Consider the following 17,304-nt stretch of genomic DNA (forward strand, 5'->3'; position numbering starts at 1 on the left):
AAAGTGAAAGGGCATATTTTCTATTTACTCACTGAATTTGGAAAAATAATGCAAATTTCATATTCCTTCATTCCACACCCGTGCTTTTCTTTTCTGCTTTGACTCTTCTACTTCATTTGGACATTGTAACAACCATCCAGCTATTTTGTAATCTATGCCCCTTCATTTTATAAATAATAACTTCTACCCTGCTTGGGACAGAAGGAGTAAAGAGGTTACCCTGGACCCATACACGCCATGCGAAAGTAGAATAGATTTGATCCCTTAGTAAATAATAAACCAATAACATATTGTTTCTGTGTCTGGAGATTTATTACCTTATAATAATAGCTAACATGAATCAGGTATCATCTATGTGTTGGGTGCTTTAATTGTGCAAGGTGTTTTGTACATATTATCCTAATTAAACATCATCCTACGAGGCAGAAACTAGTCAACTCCCTTTTACAGATGAGAGAACTGAGGTTTTAGAGAGCTTAAGTAAATTGTCCAAAGTTAGCTATTTAAAAAATGGCAGGTGTAGGATTATTGCACAGACAGTGTTCATTTGGACATCAAATTTCAATGGTCGGCTTCCCCATTACTCATGACAGATTGGCTGTGGTACGGTGGGTAGGAAATGAGCTCTGGGTTCATTCTAGTGCCAGGACTGGCCTTTGATGAACCATCCAATTTCCTGCCTATAGGGCTTCCCTGGTAGTTCAGCTGGTAAAGAATCTGCCTGCAATACAGGAGACCCCAGTTCATTCTCTGGGCGGGGAAGATCCCCTGGAGAAGGGCATGGCAACCCACTTCAGTATTCTTGCCTGGAGAATCCCATGGACAGAGGAGCCTGGTGGACTACAGTCCATGGAGTCATGATGAGTTGGACACAGCTGAGTGACGAAGCACAAAATAAGACAAGTGGACCATGGAATTTCTGCAAAACACTTATGAGAAGACATCCTGTATGGTGTCCTGGTCTATGAACCAAGCCATAGATAAGATGTTTGGTTGAAGAGCTCTTTGCCCTCCCTCTCCTGTTTCCTGACCTTGGGGACCCCCATTCATTGGCAGGGGCTTCCTCGCCATGGGGTACAGCAGAGTGCAGCTGGGTTACCACTAACCTGCATGATCCGCTGAGGAACCTCACAGCCCTGACACCTACCAATATAAGCTGCGCCATCCGTCACCATATACTTGTTGCGGTTTAATCTAGGAAAGGTGTGATTCCTTTGTTCTTTTGTAATGCAAGCATTCTCTCTTTCCAGATCAAAGAATTTCTGTAAGACAATAAATAAATAAATAAACCAGGTGAATATAGAGAACATTTTTGGTTTTGTTCAAACACTAAAAGGGTTTCTTATCCAAGGAACAGCAATAGACCTCATATTGAGTTATTAAAACTGCAATCTTGTTACTTCATATAGCTGAAGCTATTTTTGGTCTCAAATCCATATAGGCAACAAGAGAAAAAGTGAACATGCTCATTCAGGTCTATAATTAACACTTTTAAGCTATAAAATGAACATAAAATTCATTCTTTTAACAGGATGAAGGCCAGAAGTTGTTTAATTCTTATCATCTTATTCATCAGGGTGCACTGGCATTTTAACTATGCCTCAGGGTACTTTCTGTCAAGCATGCCAATGAACTGATTTCCTACATGCTGCATATATTATAAGAAGCAGCAGGCCCATGTCAATGACTAGCTGAATTGACTGGGGATTTCCAAAGGTCAAAAAAAGGTTTTGCTAAAAAAGAACAAATAGTTTCCATCTAAACACCTATGTCTACAAGCTCTTTTAATAAGCAACTCAAAAAAAAAAAAAAATCACAACTGCAAACCATGAGTCCTGAATTTCAATTCTAGTGTTATCCAAAAGCAGCACTCTAGTTCAGCTGGAATGGGGATGGGGGTGCTAAGAGAGGTGAATGACATCAGGAGTGGCTTCAGGAATCTGCTAAAATGGGCAAGTGCTCAGATGAGGCTTAAACTGTGACTGAGTTCGCAGAAGACACATTAACGTTAGGACCTCAGGTCTCCTCCACATTGAAAAACGTTGAACATTTTCAAAACTGCATGGAATCTTTCCAGAATGTCTTACACTTGTAGAATCATGTGTATTTGAAGGAGAGAAGAGGCAGAGAGGAAAAATGAGATGATACCTAAAAATGGAGATATCATTATAGTTTCAAAACTGTAAGTGTTTAAATTTGGTTTGGAGAGATAATGAGAGTTGGTTTTTCCCATTTCTTGCATGGAAAATCCCATGGACAGAGGACCCTGGTGGGCCACAATCCATGGGGGTCACAAAGAGTTGGACATGACTGAGCATGCACACATGCACACAGGTTGAGAAAGGAGTGATAAACTAAGTGATCTCTAAGGTACCTTCCAGCCCTGAAAATTCTAATCTATTTTTTTTTTTTTTGGTAGAACCTTTGAGATCAATGGTACACAGGCCTAAATCTACCACCTAAGAATTTCCTACTTCACATTCCAGAGGAAGGTTCTGCTACTACCATGTTACCATGATTACAGGCAATGTAGCCTGGATCACCTTATTTCCTCAGTTCCTATCTTCTGCAAAATCTGTGTCAGGTTTGATGGGTTCACATATAGCCTTTGTGGACTCTTCAGATGGACTTAATAACCTGTGAATGCTCTTATGTCATGGTTTTACACTTGAGTGGTCACACGAAACTGATTAACAGCCAGCAGTCATTCTGCTTGGATATTCTATCACAATACCTGTCTGTACAATGGGCTCTTTCCTTCTGAGGAAGATATTACTATAGAATTGAGACAAATTTGAGAAAGAATAAATTATGCGTCCTAATTTAAGTCAGTGATGGCATCACAGCTTGAGACTTGACTGAGAGCCCATTTCCTCCAGAGAGTTGATGATGACCCAAAAGAGGGAAAACAGATCTATCTGGGGGACTAAGATGACATCAGAGATCATATTGTATTCACTGACATATTTTTAGACATCCAACATACTGTAGGTGACAGCAAAGACATTTAAAAAGCAGCTTGTTAATTTATTTAAAAAACCCTCATTTAACTAGGAAAGCTTGGTGAGTGCTATCTCTTTCCATGAGCCACCTCATGGATACAAACTAGCAAAGCCAGGGCTGAGGGTACATACATACTCAGGATGAGGATTACCAGGCTATCTGCTTTATCAGTGCCTCCTGAAGACATGCTATGTGCAAGATCCCAACTTTCACTTTTCTTAGAAAAGCTCTTCATCCATCTGTGGTCTTGGCATTGGGGCCATAAGATTCTTTCTCATTTAGGCTTATCTTGATGCTTAGACATACATGGCCTGGCTTATACAGAGATTGAAGTCTCTGTTTTATAAAATGTCCAGCAGGGAACTATTAATGTTTGCTTTATTCAAGTAATGTGGTCATATGTATTCAAAAAGATGAAGCTGAGTAAATACCGTAGAGGTTAAAGATGATGGATTCTACTTTCCCTGCAATTTCTTGTAAATCTTAAATAAGAACCCTTAACATTTCATGCCAGAGATTTCAACTGACAGGGCTTCAGTGGCAGGTGTGCTGTGGGCCAGGAAAGGGGGTTGGTGGAGACAACTGAGTTGTTCTGAGGGAAAGTAGAGAGCAGACATAGGAGCAAATGCATCATGTGCCATAGGCCCCAGGTACTCTCCTCTGCCTCTGCTTGTATTAGCTTTGTCTTATTTTCTATATTCTGATGCTTTGACATCTGGGGCCTTGCTGAGCATGGAGACGGTTTGTCCTTCAGAGAATGAAGGTTAAAGGGATTTCACCTCCTCTAGGCCTAATTCATGGGAGAAGGCAATGGCTCCCCACTCCAGTACTCTTTCCTGGGAAATCCCATGGACGGAGGAGCCTGGTAGGCTACAGTCCATGGGTTCGCGAAGAGTCAGACACGACTAGAGACTTCACTTTCACTTTTCACTTTTCATGCACTGGAGAAGGAAATGGCAACCCACTCCAGTGTTCTTGCCTGGAGAATCCCAGGAACGGTGGAGCCTGGTGGGCTGCTGTCTATGGGGTCTCACAGAGTCGGACACGACTGACATGACTTAGCAGCAGCAGATCTAATTCATAGGGCTCCCCTTGTGGCTCAGCTGGTAAAGAATCTGCCTGCACTGTGGGAGACCTGGGTTCAATCCTTGGGTTGGGAAGATCCTCTGGAGAAGGGAAAGTCTACCCACTCCAGTATTCTGGCCTGGAGAATTCCATGGACTCTATAGTCCATGGGGTCACAAAGAGTCAGACTGAGCGACTTTCCCTTTAAGGGCCTCCTGTGCACTCCTCCAATAATTCTCTTCCTCTGACTGGCCTTGGGGTATTGAGGCTCAAGGAAATCTTGGGAGCCATGTATCGAAGTTGACAGTGGACCTGTGTCATCTGGGTCCCTGAATGCTTCATGCATGGTGCAAAACTTCATCACTTAGAAGAGGTCTCAGTATACATTTGTTGAATGTCTGCAGTGGAGGTTGGGGAAAGCTGAGATCTAAAGGATTAGCGGGCATCAATCAGGTAAAGCATGGAGAAGAGTGTTGTAGGAGAGGAAAGAGCATGTACAAGGGCCCTGAGGGGAGGATGCGGATGCTACATGTGTGGACCAGAGGAGAGTTAAAGATAAGCTAGCGAGCTAGCACATTTAGAGTTGTATGAATCCTCAACCCTGCCTCCCTCACAGGATGCAGAGATGGGTCAGCATGTGGCCCGAGGGACCTGGAACAAGGACAGGATCCCAGGCTGGGGGAGTCTGTGCTGGTGCATGTTCCAAGGCTCTGCTGCTCACTGTCTTACAAATAAGAATAGTAGATGAAGGAGGAAATTCAAGCAAAATGGAGAGGATGCAACTGAAAGCGTGGATAAAGAGGGCTAGGCTGGTACCAGGAAACTTGGGATCTAGTCTCCTTTTTTGGGGCAAGATATGATTATCTTGAAAAACTACTCAACCTACTTTTTGAGGTATTTTTCACTCTCAGAGATTATTGTCCTAGTTCCGATTGGAAGCGTATGTGTATTTGTGTGCTTATAGCTTTCACAGATGTATGAAGGAAATAAGATTTTAATAGTTCAGTCAATACAATACTTACAACTTTCAAACTGCAGTTGGCTATTTCAGTGCAAATAGCTTTAAGAGATGAAATAAAGTTAAATGTGAGGGGGTCAGTTTCCTTCCAAAAGCTTATAAGGAGTCGAACTTTGACGCTCCGCAAAACCAATGCTTCTCTGATTTTCCCATCCAAGTCTGGCCAGTAAGTCCTGTAGCAATAATATCCATACAGATAAAATAAAATTAGTCAGTTTGGGGGGAAAAATTACTAGACTGCAGAGAAAACTGACATTAACTTGATCATTATGTGATCATTTATATTATAGATTAAATCAGCCTCTAATTTATAAGTCCTGTAGAAATAATATCCATAAAGATAAAATAAAAGAAAATTAATTTGGAGAAAGAAATTTATTAGACTACAGAGAACATTGATATTAACTTGATCACTATGTGATCATTTATATTATAGATTAGATCAGCCTCTAATCTATAATATAAGTACTGTAGAAATAATATCCTTACAGATAAAAAAAATCAGTTACTTTCGGGAAAGAAATTTACTACACTACAGAGAGCATTGACATTAACTGGATCATTACTTGATCACTTATATTATAGATTAGATCAGCTTCTAATCTATAATATAAATAACCTTGTAGGATATGTTGATAAAATGCTGGCCTCCTGGCTTAGAACATTGAAAAATGGTGCTTTAGGCAGGTACAATCCTACGTAAAATGAGGTTTCCTATCAGGGCCTCAGGTTGGGTGGGTTGAGGGCACAGACATACTGACCACTACCACATGCTTCTTAAACCTCTCTTCTTTGATAAGTGCCCCCCCAAATGAGATCTTGCTCTGGTTGTCCAAGCTTCCCACACTCTTATTTCCAAACTGTCTTCATCTCTCCTTGCCAAGCCCCTCCACTACTCTGGGACCTTGGAAGACTTCATTAGGCAAACAGTTTCCCCTATAGGTTTAGCCTTTTCCCTGAATTCTTAACTTTTTACTTCAACTAAATCTGGACTCTTTCCTAGGCCACAGTTTCTCCTAAAGTCCTACTGTGTATTGCCCACCACAACCTGTCCACTTGATTTAGGAGCCAGCCACTGCTCCCCCCAGCACACACCGTGTTTCTTTCAGAACTGTAACGTAGTTCTCATGTTAAAAATCAAAAACAATAAGCTTTCCCATGTTAAAGACAAATCTCAAATTGCTCTCTCTTTAATTCTGTAATTTGTAGACCTTCTGTTTATTCATACAAATCTTTGCCTAATTCTAGGCCAATCCATTATTTGGACTAATAATATATTATTGAAAACCTTAGCCTGTGAGTTGCCTAATAATTTTACCTCCAAAGGTCTCCTCTTTATATCTGACCCCAGCCTCCTGTCCTTCAAGTTCTTTCACTCTTTTATTTGTCCCTGCCCTTTTACCTGTGTGGGCGTCTCTGGTGGCTGAGATCATAAGAATCTGCCTGCAATGCAGGAGACCTGGGTTCAACCCCTGGGTCAGGAAGAGCCCCTGGAAAAAGGAAATGGCAACGCACTCCAGTATTCTTGCTTGGGAAATCCCATGGACAGAAAAGCCTTGTGGGCTACAGTCCATGGGGTCACAAAGAGTCAGACATGACTGAGAAACTAACATGTTCACTTTTCACCTGTGTGGGCCCCAGATCCGAGATCCCTCTACTTTTTCCTGATGCATCAGCTCCTCCTGGTCTCCTTTCTCTGACAAGCCTAGTTTCAGTTCTGATCACCTGGAGGATAGTTGCCCCTCTCCCTTCCTTTGTCTCTTTGCAGAATCTAAATCCTGGATCAGTGCCGTTATTCCTTTGGTGTATTTCTATAGTCATAAAGCTAAGGATTACTGGAAAAAGTCATCTCAACCTTCAGGGTTCTCAATACCATCTGTCAACCTCTATCCTTGTATTGGGTTAATTCCACCTCCTGTATCTTTTGTAATTATTCTGTTACCCCACCCTACAGAAACTTGTTCTTTCCTTCATTCACAAAATTGGGGGTCTCAACCATGGTTCTCCTCAACTTTCTACCCTGATGGCAACACATCCTTATCTCCTTCCCTCTAATTCAGAGGATAAGGCATCCTCCCCCTTCTCCCTCAGCTGTTCTCTTGACCCTCTGCAGCTGCATTTGATTCATCTTTCCTTCCTGAGAATAGCTTCAGCTTCTCCCTGGAGCCTTCCCTGGTGGGTCAGATGGTAAAGATTCTGCCTGCAATGTAGGAGACTTAGGTTCGATCCCTGGATAGGGAAGATCCCCTTGAGAGGGAATGGCAACCCACTCCAGTATTCTTGCCTGGAAAATTCAAGCAACTCTGTCTATGGAGCCTCAAAGAAAGGGATGCTTGACTTTCACTTTTTTCGTTCTCTGCCTTCTTCATTTGCGAAAAAGATGCAAATCTTTCCAATTGAGAGACACCTGCTCTGACTCTGCATTGCTCTGTGGCTGGTGCCCAATCTCTTTCCTCATTATATTTCCAAGATATTTTAGATTATCCATGCTAATGCCTTCTCCCTTGGCTATGAAGGATCTTAATTTTGTTTGTTTGAAGGAACTTCATGAAATGAAGGTTATGTCGATCCTATGAAATTATTATCCCAACTGAATAAGTCATAAACTTAACCTTACTCTCCTTTGGAATAATTGGAAGACCAGGCAAAATGTATTGTTTCAAATTCTTCCCAAAGAGAAGCTGAAGTCTAAAACAAATCTAAAATCAAATAAACAATAAATGGGCAAAACATGAAAAGGAGGGATTAAAAAAATGAAAGTATGTGGAAAAAAAATCCATGAATGTTCAAAGGGTGCACAATATTTAAAGTATCTTAATAATGTGTATCTTGCAGCCTAAAATACTTTTTGATCATCATTAGGGGTAATCACTTCCTGGGAGAAACACATCTTTTGTAATTTTAAAGTCATTTGCATAAAGAAGTTGTATATTATGCATATGTGAGGTTGGCAATATGAACAATATTCAAGCAATATAGGGCACATGAAATTACTTAACCTCAGCAAAATAGTTAATTTGAAATTGTAATTTTCCAAATTTAAAAGGTGTCAGGTTGTACTCCTAGAAATGTGCACTTTGGAAATTTTTCCTGGGTTAACTGGATTATTCAAAACATTTACAAGCACCCAAACTCTGCATTCCCAGCAAGAAAGCAAAAGTGGGCAATACTTGGGTCCGAGGCATGCATTTATGCATGCAATGATTTAGGGGCATAAATCCTGCTCCTGTTTATTCCAAGTATTTCCACACTTGCACAGTGATGAATATTAAAAATACTCTAAATTTTAAAATGCATGTTCCTTTTACAGATGGATGGATTGCTGAGAACATACATATTTTAAGTTTGCTTCTCCCGTAAGTGAAAAAGATAGTATGAAAATTTAGCATTTAAGGAAGACCAACAAGAGTACAACAAAGGGATGCCTCTTTTAAAGAAAATCTTGGCAGACCTACTTAGTTTTGGTATGCCCTTCAGGCACATGTCAACTGATAACTTAAAAAACTTTTTTCTAATAATTTTTAATTTACTTTTCCAAACAATTTTCAAATCACAACCCAATCTTCAATCTAAAGTTGCTGTCATGCTTATAATGTAAATTACTGAGGTAGTAATTTATGGGATGAGACCCTGAGTCCTTAAAATGGGCTGAGGGAGGAGATGCATTCTGGGTGAGCTGCAAGTACACCCTGAGAAGATGTGAATGTGCAACCTTCTGTGACTTGATAGCATCCCAGTGTCCAGGATGTGTTTTCCTGTGGTTCTCAGCATCGCGCCTCGCCCTGGAGCCCAGGTACTAAGCACACACGCACTGACCTTTTGGTGCTTGTGCTGGAGATAGGCAGGTAGTCCATGACTGCGATGTACACGTACTGCTTGGCATCATCTATCACACTGTAGATGGCGTCTATGTCAAAGCTTCTGTTTTTAGGGCAAAAGAGTTTGGGAGAATTCTGTGAAGACACAAAAAACAAGCTTTTAGAGTATTAGTTTTTACCATCTGGGGTTTTCTCTTTTTTGTTGTTATTTAAAAAATTTTGTAAAAAATGAATCTTGCCTTTTAGCCAATTTTTGCACGTTCCAGTTCTTTATGAGATTAGACAAACACATTTGCAGTTCTATCAAAGTTGAAGCAAGTAGAAATCAAAGCGAGGTGGGATGAGTCTCAAATCTGTCCTTTAAGTTGGTTTGGGGAGGGAATTCTCATTTTCAATACACACGTGTTTTATCTTTATGGAAGTTCTCCAGTTCTAAACTTATGTGACTCTGGCACACACTCATATCATACATAGTTAATTTTCTCAGATATTACCATGCAGTGTATGTATGTGTATATATATATATATATATACACACACACATATAGTATATACACACACACACACACACACATACAGCAAGCTATTTATGCTAGAAGTCATTTCACTTCAAAGGTAATGTGGCTGTAAAGATGTTCAAGACACACGGTCTAAAAATCTTATTTTGTTTTTTCTTTTCTCCTATGTTTTCATCAAGTGAGGAAGAGGAGGGTTGATTGTGGAGAAAGGATCATCAGTAATTCTAGAGGAAAAACAAGTGACTATTAAGATGCCAAGCTCATAAGCAGAGACAGGGACTTGAGAAAAATGAGCAAAGAGGCAAATTATACTTGAGATATTTTTATTATGTTGCTCAAAGTGGTTTCCATCTTACCAAAGTATGATTTTTTAAGATAAAGTTATTATAGAAAAGAGGGATTCCTTGGTAGGTCAGTTGTTATAGAATCTCCCTGCAATGTAGGAGACCCCGGTTCAATTCCTGGGTCGGGAAGCTTCACCAGAGAAGGGACAGGCTACCCACTCCAGTATTCCTGGGTTTCCCTTGTGGTTCAACTGGTAAAGAACCCACCTGCAATGCGGGAGACCTGGTTGGGTCCCTGGGTTGAGAAGATCCCCTGGAGAAGGGAACAGCTACCTACTCCAGTATTCTGGCCTGGAGAATTCCGTGGACTGTATAGTCCATGGGGTCACAAAGAGTTGGACGTGACTGAGTGACTTTCACTTTCACTTTTTCATTATAGAAAGGAAAAGATGTACTTTGGTTTTCTTACTGGTTTCCCGTTGGACAAGACTGGAAGGAGCATTTCTGTAGTTCCTACATCACTCTGACAAGCAAGACACCAAACGAAGGAACACAAACAATGCAATGAGTCCTTAGTTGTTTAGTGTCTGACTCTTTTGCGACTCCATGGCCTGCAGTCCGCCAGGCTCCTCTGGTTAGTATCAGAGGCCAAATAAATGGTTTCTGGAAGATTGCCTGGCACGGCAGACCTGGGTCCTTCACCAAATGTCCTGCCACTTTTGGTGGTCAGCGGCCCTCATGAATGCTTGGGAGCAACTCCCCACCCTGTGCTGGCCGGAGTCCCTATCTCAGCTTAGACAGAGGGAAGATGACGCTGTTGGACTGGATGCACAGCTGAGGAGGAGCACAGCTGAGGAGGAGCATGGGGCTGAGGAAGGAGCACGTTGAAGGGCCACGCCTACCAGGCACCCTTACTCAGAATGTTGTCCTGGCCGATGAGTATCAGAATAAGTTTGGATTTAAATCACTTTTCTTTCGGAATGAGGATGAACTTCTAAGTATTAAAAAACAAAAAATAAATGCTATAGGAGAGAAACCAGAACAAAAAAGCCCAAAACAAAACAATAAAACATAAATAAAAAAACAAACAAAATCCAATGCTAGTCCCACACTTTTCCCCAGCACACACCCAGGCAGACACCCCATCCATCACTAAGATATACGGTGTGGGCTTCTGCAGAGTTTCTCATGTTGTCCTTCCCTCTTACTCCAGATTGCTATTTCCCTCATTCAGGCACTGGTGCTGTTTGCTGGGCATCACTTTTATATATCTTCTGAACTCATTTCCCTGTCTCCACGGTGCTTATAAGACAAACAGACGTGTGTTTCTCTCAGGACCCCTGGTTTCTTGGAATTCAGCCTGATCTCACTGGGGCAGATGTATGCACGGCCTCTGTACCCTGGCTCTCCCGTTTCTGTCTCCCTCATTTGCACGCTATCATGCCTTCTGTGTCCAAAACTAAGATAATCGTCAGTCCATGGCCCTGCCTTCACGTTGTCTGCCTCTGTGTATTTGCTCCTGCCGATCCCTCTGGCTGAAGTGTTTCCCTATCTTTACCTATCAGAGTCCCATACTTTCTCTAAGTTCAAGTTCAAATATTATCTCCTCCATGGAATTAAAAAAAATAAAAAAACTATTTATTTTTGGCTGTGCGGGCTCTTCGCTGCTGTGCATAGACTTTCTCTAGGTGCAGCGAGCTACGGCTACTCTCTAGTTTCAGTGCTTGAGCGTCTCATTATGGTGGCTTCTCTTGTTGGGGAGCACAGGCTCTAGGGTGCACAGGCTTCAGTAGTTGTGGCACACAGGCTTGGTCGCCCCGAGGCATGTGGGATCTTCCTGGACCAGGCATCCGAATCTGTGTCTCTGCATTGGCAGGCTGACTCTTAACCACTGGACCTCCAGGGAAGTCCTGAAACGTTTTTATATTGTCACCCAGAAGCTACTTCTCCTTCTTCTGTCTTCCCATAATGTGATTTATTTGTTATATTATTTAGCATATTGAAACTTAAAATCGCTTGCACCTGTCTCATCTCCTTTGCCTAGATGGCTACCATCTTGATTTTAGGAATTGTGTTTTACTCATGCTTCTATCTCCATTAATAAATGAATATTCAAATGAATTAATTCCCTCAGCCTGTTGGGTCTGCTTTACCCAACAGGTAAAGCTTACCATGAAGAAGCTAAGGATCTTAGCTCTAGACAGGAGCCCAGGTCAATTCTGAAATGTGTCCAAATGCCCATATTTTTGCTTCAGTTAGGAATTTCCTGAACTTCCTTGCATGTTCCCCAAACTGGATTTTGGTTTCAGGAAGGAGCAAATTTAGACAGAGTCTCTGGTCTCTTTCACTGGCTATGGTCTAATAAGTTTGGATACTGTGCTTTGGTGATGCAGCATTTACATGCTGGTGATGTGCTGGGTTCCAGCCCTTATAACCTGTAGCAGGTTGGGCATGTACCTTACACTTCCTGAGCCTCTGTTTCCTGTGGGGTGAGAACAGTAACAAATCTTTCATTATGATTTGCCTTTGAGGCTTAAATAAGAGAATGGCCTACTCCTGGTCTGGATCTCTTCCTCTTCTGCACCTGATTTCATTCATTCATCAAACATTACTAAGTATTGATACCAGCCATGCAACCAGCTCTAGTCTAGGTACTCGGCATACATCAGTGATCGATATAAAATTCCTGCTTTGTGCAGTTTCATTCCAGCACATGCTACATTGTACTTCCTATTTGTCTGTGTGATTCTCTACCAGCTTGTGAGCTGCTTGGTTTTTTGTCTCTGGAGCCTGGTGCCATGCCATGCTTAGCACCTATGACATGCTCAGTAAATATTTGTGGAATGTGAGAGTGCTTCTTAGATTACTAAGTGTTGGAGTCTTGTGTGACTCCCCAACCTCTACTTCTAGCTGGAGTTGCTTTACTCTAGGTATTTCCATCTATGTGTGAATAGACCCTTACTAGTGCTTGTCTTGGTTCCTATATTCTCATTTCCTAACCCAATGCTTAGAGCATAGCAGGTGCTACATGTGTTTATTAAAGAAACACATGACTATTTGTATTAGTACTTCCACCCCTGGGGTCATGGTAGTACTTGCATGTTCTCTGATCTAGCGGAGGAAATTAACTAGTTCTGCTTGTTTAATCAGAGAGAAGACTGTTGTTTTCTTATCATTCCTGGATTAATTTTCTGACCCTTGTACTTTGTACTTCTTTATTTCAAAGAAAAATACAAAGAGAAGGAAAATACAGATCCTTTTCTTTGTTTCAGCTCTCAATGATCTGTTACCAATCAAGTGCTCTTGAGGCACCTTGATTATAGGTAATCTCTATTTCCTTCTTACATCAATAAACACCTTATATTTACATGTACCTTGTTTTGCATATTCATTAAATTCTTGCTTTAGTAGGGTTTTATTTCATATCAGGTTCCTGGCTAAAAAAAATCCATATTCCATTCCCAGAATACATATGCTAAAATGTAATTAAACATGAAAAGACAGTCTACAGAATGGGAGAAAATACTTGCAAATCATATACATCCTTGTATCTAGAATGTATAATTAACTCTTACAACTCAATAACAAAACCCCAAGCAATCTAACTGAAAAATGGGCAGAGGCTTTGATAGACATTTCTTTAAAAAGATATACAAATGATCAGTAAGTGCATTAAAATATGCAAATCAAAACCATAAGACAAATTTCACAAACACTAAGAGGGCTAAAATAAAGCAGAAAATAGCAAGTATTGACTAAGATGTGCAGAAATTGAAATCCTCATTCATTTCTGGTGGAACTGCAAAATGGTGCAGCCAATTTAAAAAAGTTTGTCAATGCCTCAAAATGTTTTAGGTAGAGTTACAACAGTACCCAGCAATTCCACTCCTAAGTAAAACTCAAAATAGCAGAGAACAGGTATTCAAATAAAAATTTGTACATGAAGGTTCATAGGAACACTATTCACAATAGTCAAAAGGTAAAAACATCTAAATGTCCATCAGCTGATGGACAGATAGCAAAATGTGATATATCCATACAATGGAAAATTATTTGGCCATAAAAGGAAAAAGAACTGAGTCATGCATTTTGAAACCATTTTATTAATACTAAGTGAAAGAAATCAGTTACAAAAGACTACATATTGTATCAATATTACTTCATTTATATGAAGTATCTAGAAAAAGGCAAATCCTTAGAGACAGAAAGTAGATTAGTGCTTTCTAGAGCCTGAGAGAAGGGGAAAATGGAGAGCAACTACTAACAGGTATGGCTTTTTCCTTTGTGGTGATAAAAATATTTTAAAATTAGAAAGTATACAGATGATAGTGAAACTCTGTGACTATACTGAAACCCACTGATTTTTACATTTTAAAAGGATGAATTTTATGGTAATAAATTATATCTCAATAAATCTATTGAAATGTAGTTAAAATATATAGCTGAGATTCTAAAGGGAAATTTAATTATATTTTTCAGAGCAGCACCAAGTTCTATTCAACGTCCGCCCTCACTTACTAAATAACTACAGTATACATGAGTGGTGGATGAATGAACTAAGCAATAAACAACAAGAAATTAAATCTTTCTAGCACCCAGATCAATAAAGACAGATCTTGAACTAACTAGTCTTTATCTCGGAAATAAAATGCATTATCTTAAGAACTCTAAAAAGCATTCTACAAAATAGGACAAAAAACCTCACTCTGTTGTTGTAAAATAGGACAAAAAAATCTCAGTCTGTTCTTCCTATCTTCTGATTTCAATAGGGAATGTAAGAAAATTAGAATGATTCAGCGCCAAGTTATTAGAGATCAATACTTAAATATAACCAAATACCTCTTTCTGTCTTATGAGAAAATTAGAAATAATTTATATCTACATCACTATTTAAATTTATATATAAACATGCTAAGTTATTAATCACCTAAAATCTAATTTTGGGAATGATAATTCTTAAGGCCCTCAAATATATATATTTTGTGTGTTAACTTAGTGTTGGGACTGTAAGCTTATAAAAATATAATACACTATTTTAAGATAATTTATAACAAATATTTTGAACTTAAATAAATTTGCCTTGACATTTGTTTGGCACATATACTCAGAAAACTGTATGTATCCTGGAACTTTTTACTGAACATTTACTTCTGCTTTAGGGAGGCCTAAGGGAAGTATTGGAAGTAACAATGATGAAGAGAGTACAGTATATGACCTTTGAAGCCTTATAAAAAAGTGGGAAAGTGAAAGTGAAAGTTGCTCAGTCATGCCTGACTCTTTGTGACCCCGTGGACTACACAGTCCATGGAAATCTCTAGGCCAGAATACTGGAGTGGGTAGCTGTTCCCTTCTCCAGGGATGACTCAGGGATCCCAACCCAGTTCCCAGCTCAGGGATTGAACCCAGGTCTCCCACACTGCAGGTGGATTCTTTACCATCTGAGTTACCAGGGAAGCCCAAAATAGTGGGAGAGATAACCAACAGCTACAAAAATGTGATTAATCTGTAACAGAGGTGAGACCAAGGAGCTCTGGGCAAATGATACCAATTCCAATTTTGGGGGTTTTCTGACCTTTATTTACCTTATGTCTGTAAGATTTTATTCCTCTGTAAAAAATGGTGTTGAATTAATATCTGTTGAACTGAAATTCAAAGGTAGGCTTGAGATATTAATATGAAATGGAAAATAAAATAACAATAATTTAAAATAATTAAATAAATAAAATAGAAAACAAAGGTTCACATGGTTTAAAAGACCATAGCTTAAGGAAAGGACTGTTAAAAAAGCTCAACCTATTTTGTAGTACCGGGCTTCCCCAGTGACTCAGAGGTAAAGAATCCACCTGCAATGCAGGAGTTGCAGGAGAAGGGGGTTAAACCCCTGGCTTGGGAAGATCCCTGGAGAAGGGCATGGCAACCCACTCTGGTATTCTGCCTGGAAAATTCCATGTACAGAGAAGCCTGGTGGGCTATACAGTTCATAGGGTCACAAAGAGTCAGACAGGACTGAAGTGACTTGGCACAAGGAATATAACAAAGCCCTTGCATTTTCATAGATTTTACTAAAGGCCTGGGCCCTCTCTCTGAAGTAGATATGTTAACTTTGGGATCAACAAAGGAGGACTCCCCCACTTTTTTAAGGGTCAGAATTTAAATTTATGCAACAACCATATTCACTCATCTCTAAGATACAACCTGTAAATTCAAAATCCAGCAATTATCTGAGATATGCTTATAATTCACCTGTTTCTTGCTGCTTCCAGCTGTTCTGCTGGACTCTTGGGGTGTCATGTTATCATTTATGTCATGTTACCATTAATGTTGCCATTAATCTGGATTAAGGTTTCCTTGGAAAATTTCCTATTGCAACTAATCTACAAATTGAGAATAATATCTGATTTTCTTGTCTTACAGGGTTGTCTTAAGAGAAAACAAAATTGAATATATGCGATCATTTTATTAGTAAAATGTTTTAGATGACAGGCTATATGCTGCTGCATTGTTTGACCTGTACACATATCAAAAAAGGGAGCTTTTTAGTTCTATTTGATGAAAATCTTCCATAGTCTATTATTTTATGTTATTCACACTTACATGAATTTATTTAAGACAAGCAACTTCAATTTTCTCTCTATTGCTACACTTATAAATTTTCAGTAAGTGCTTTCATTTTAATGGGCAAAAAAGCTACTATTTCCTCTCCCATGAAAAGCTCTTCCATGACATAAAAGTTTTGGCAACTTGTAAGACAGTGGAGAAATAGCCATATTAAATTGGGAGAATGGTTCAGAGAAGTTTATATGACCAACAGGATCCATTCAGAAGACTGATTCAAATAAAAATTCTAAGGTTTCACCCAGGTCCAGTGGATCAGATCCTGGTGAGGTTGGGGGAACAGTAAGTTTGCATTTTTTACTTACTTTCTTATAAAAAGAAAAAACCCAAAAACTAAGATCATGGCATCCAGTCCCATCACTTCATGGCAAATAGAAGGGGGAGAAAAGGGAAACAGTGACGGATTTTCTTTTCTTGGGCTCTAAAATCACTGTGGATGGTGACTGCAGCCATGAAATTAAAAGATGCTTGCTTCTTGGAAGAAAAGCTATGACAAATCTAGACAGCATATTAAAATGCAGAGTCATCACTTTGCCAACAAAAGTCCATATAGTCAAAGCTATGTTTTTTTTTTCCAATAGTCATGTACAGATGTGAGAATTGGACCTTAAAGAGTCAAAGAATTGATGCTTTCAAATTGTGATGCTGAAGACTCTTGAAAGTCCTTTGGGCTGCAAGGAGGTCAAACCAGTCAGTCCTAAAGGAAATCAACCTTGAATATTCATTGGAAGGACTGATGCTGAATCTGAAGCTCCAATGCTTTGGCTACTTGATGAGAAGAGCCAGCTCATTGGAAAAGACCCTGATGCTGGGAAAAACTGAAGGCAAAAAAGAGAAGGGGGCGACAGAGTATGAGATGGTTGATCTCATTGAGCATCACCAACTCAATGGACATAAATGTGAACAAACTCCAGGAGATGGTGGAGGACAGAAGGGCCTGGTGTGCAGCAGTCCATGGAGTCACAAAGAGACAGACACAACAG

General features: G+C 39.8%; 1 protein-coding gene across 1 annotated transcript in view; it reads right to left on the reverse strand.

The window, feature by feature from the left end:
• PLD5 (phospholipase D family member 5) overlaps positions 1–17,304 on the reverse strand; it is a 394,479-nt gene that overhangs the window by 12,314 nt on the left and 364,861 nt on the right. The window contains exons 7-9 of the mRNA XM_070474362.1: positions 8,903–9,039; positions 5,091–5,259; positions 1,148–1,262 (exon numbers count right to left, since the gene is read on the reverse strand). Of these exons, the coding sequence (XP_070330463.1) occupies positions 1,148–1,262; positions 5,091–5,259; positions 8,903–9,039 (421 nt within the window). The remainder of the gene's footprint in view (positions 1–1,147; positions 1,263–5,090; positions 5,260–8,902; positions 9,040–17,304) is intronic.

Source organism: Odocoileus virginianus, chromosome 11, assembly GCF_023699985.2.
Source record: "Odocoileus virginianus isolate 20LAN1187 ecotype Illinois chromosome 11, Ovbor_1.2, whole genome shotgun sequence".
Lineage (NCBI taxonomy): Eukaryota > Metazoa > Chordata > Mammalia > Artiodactyla > Cervidae > Odocoileus > Odocoileus virginianus.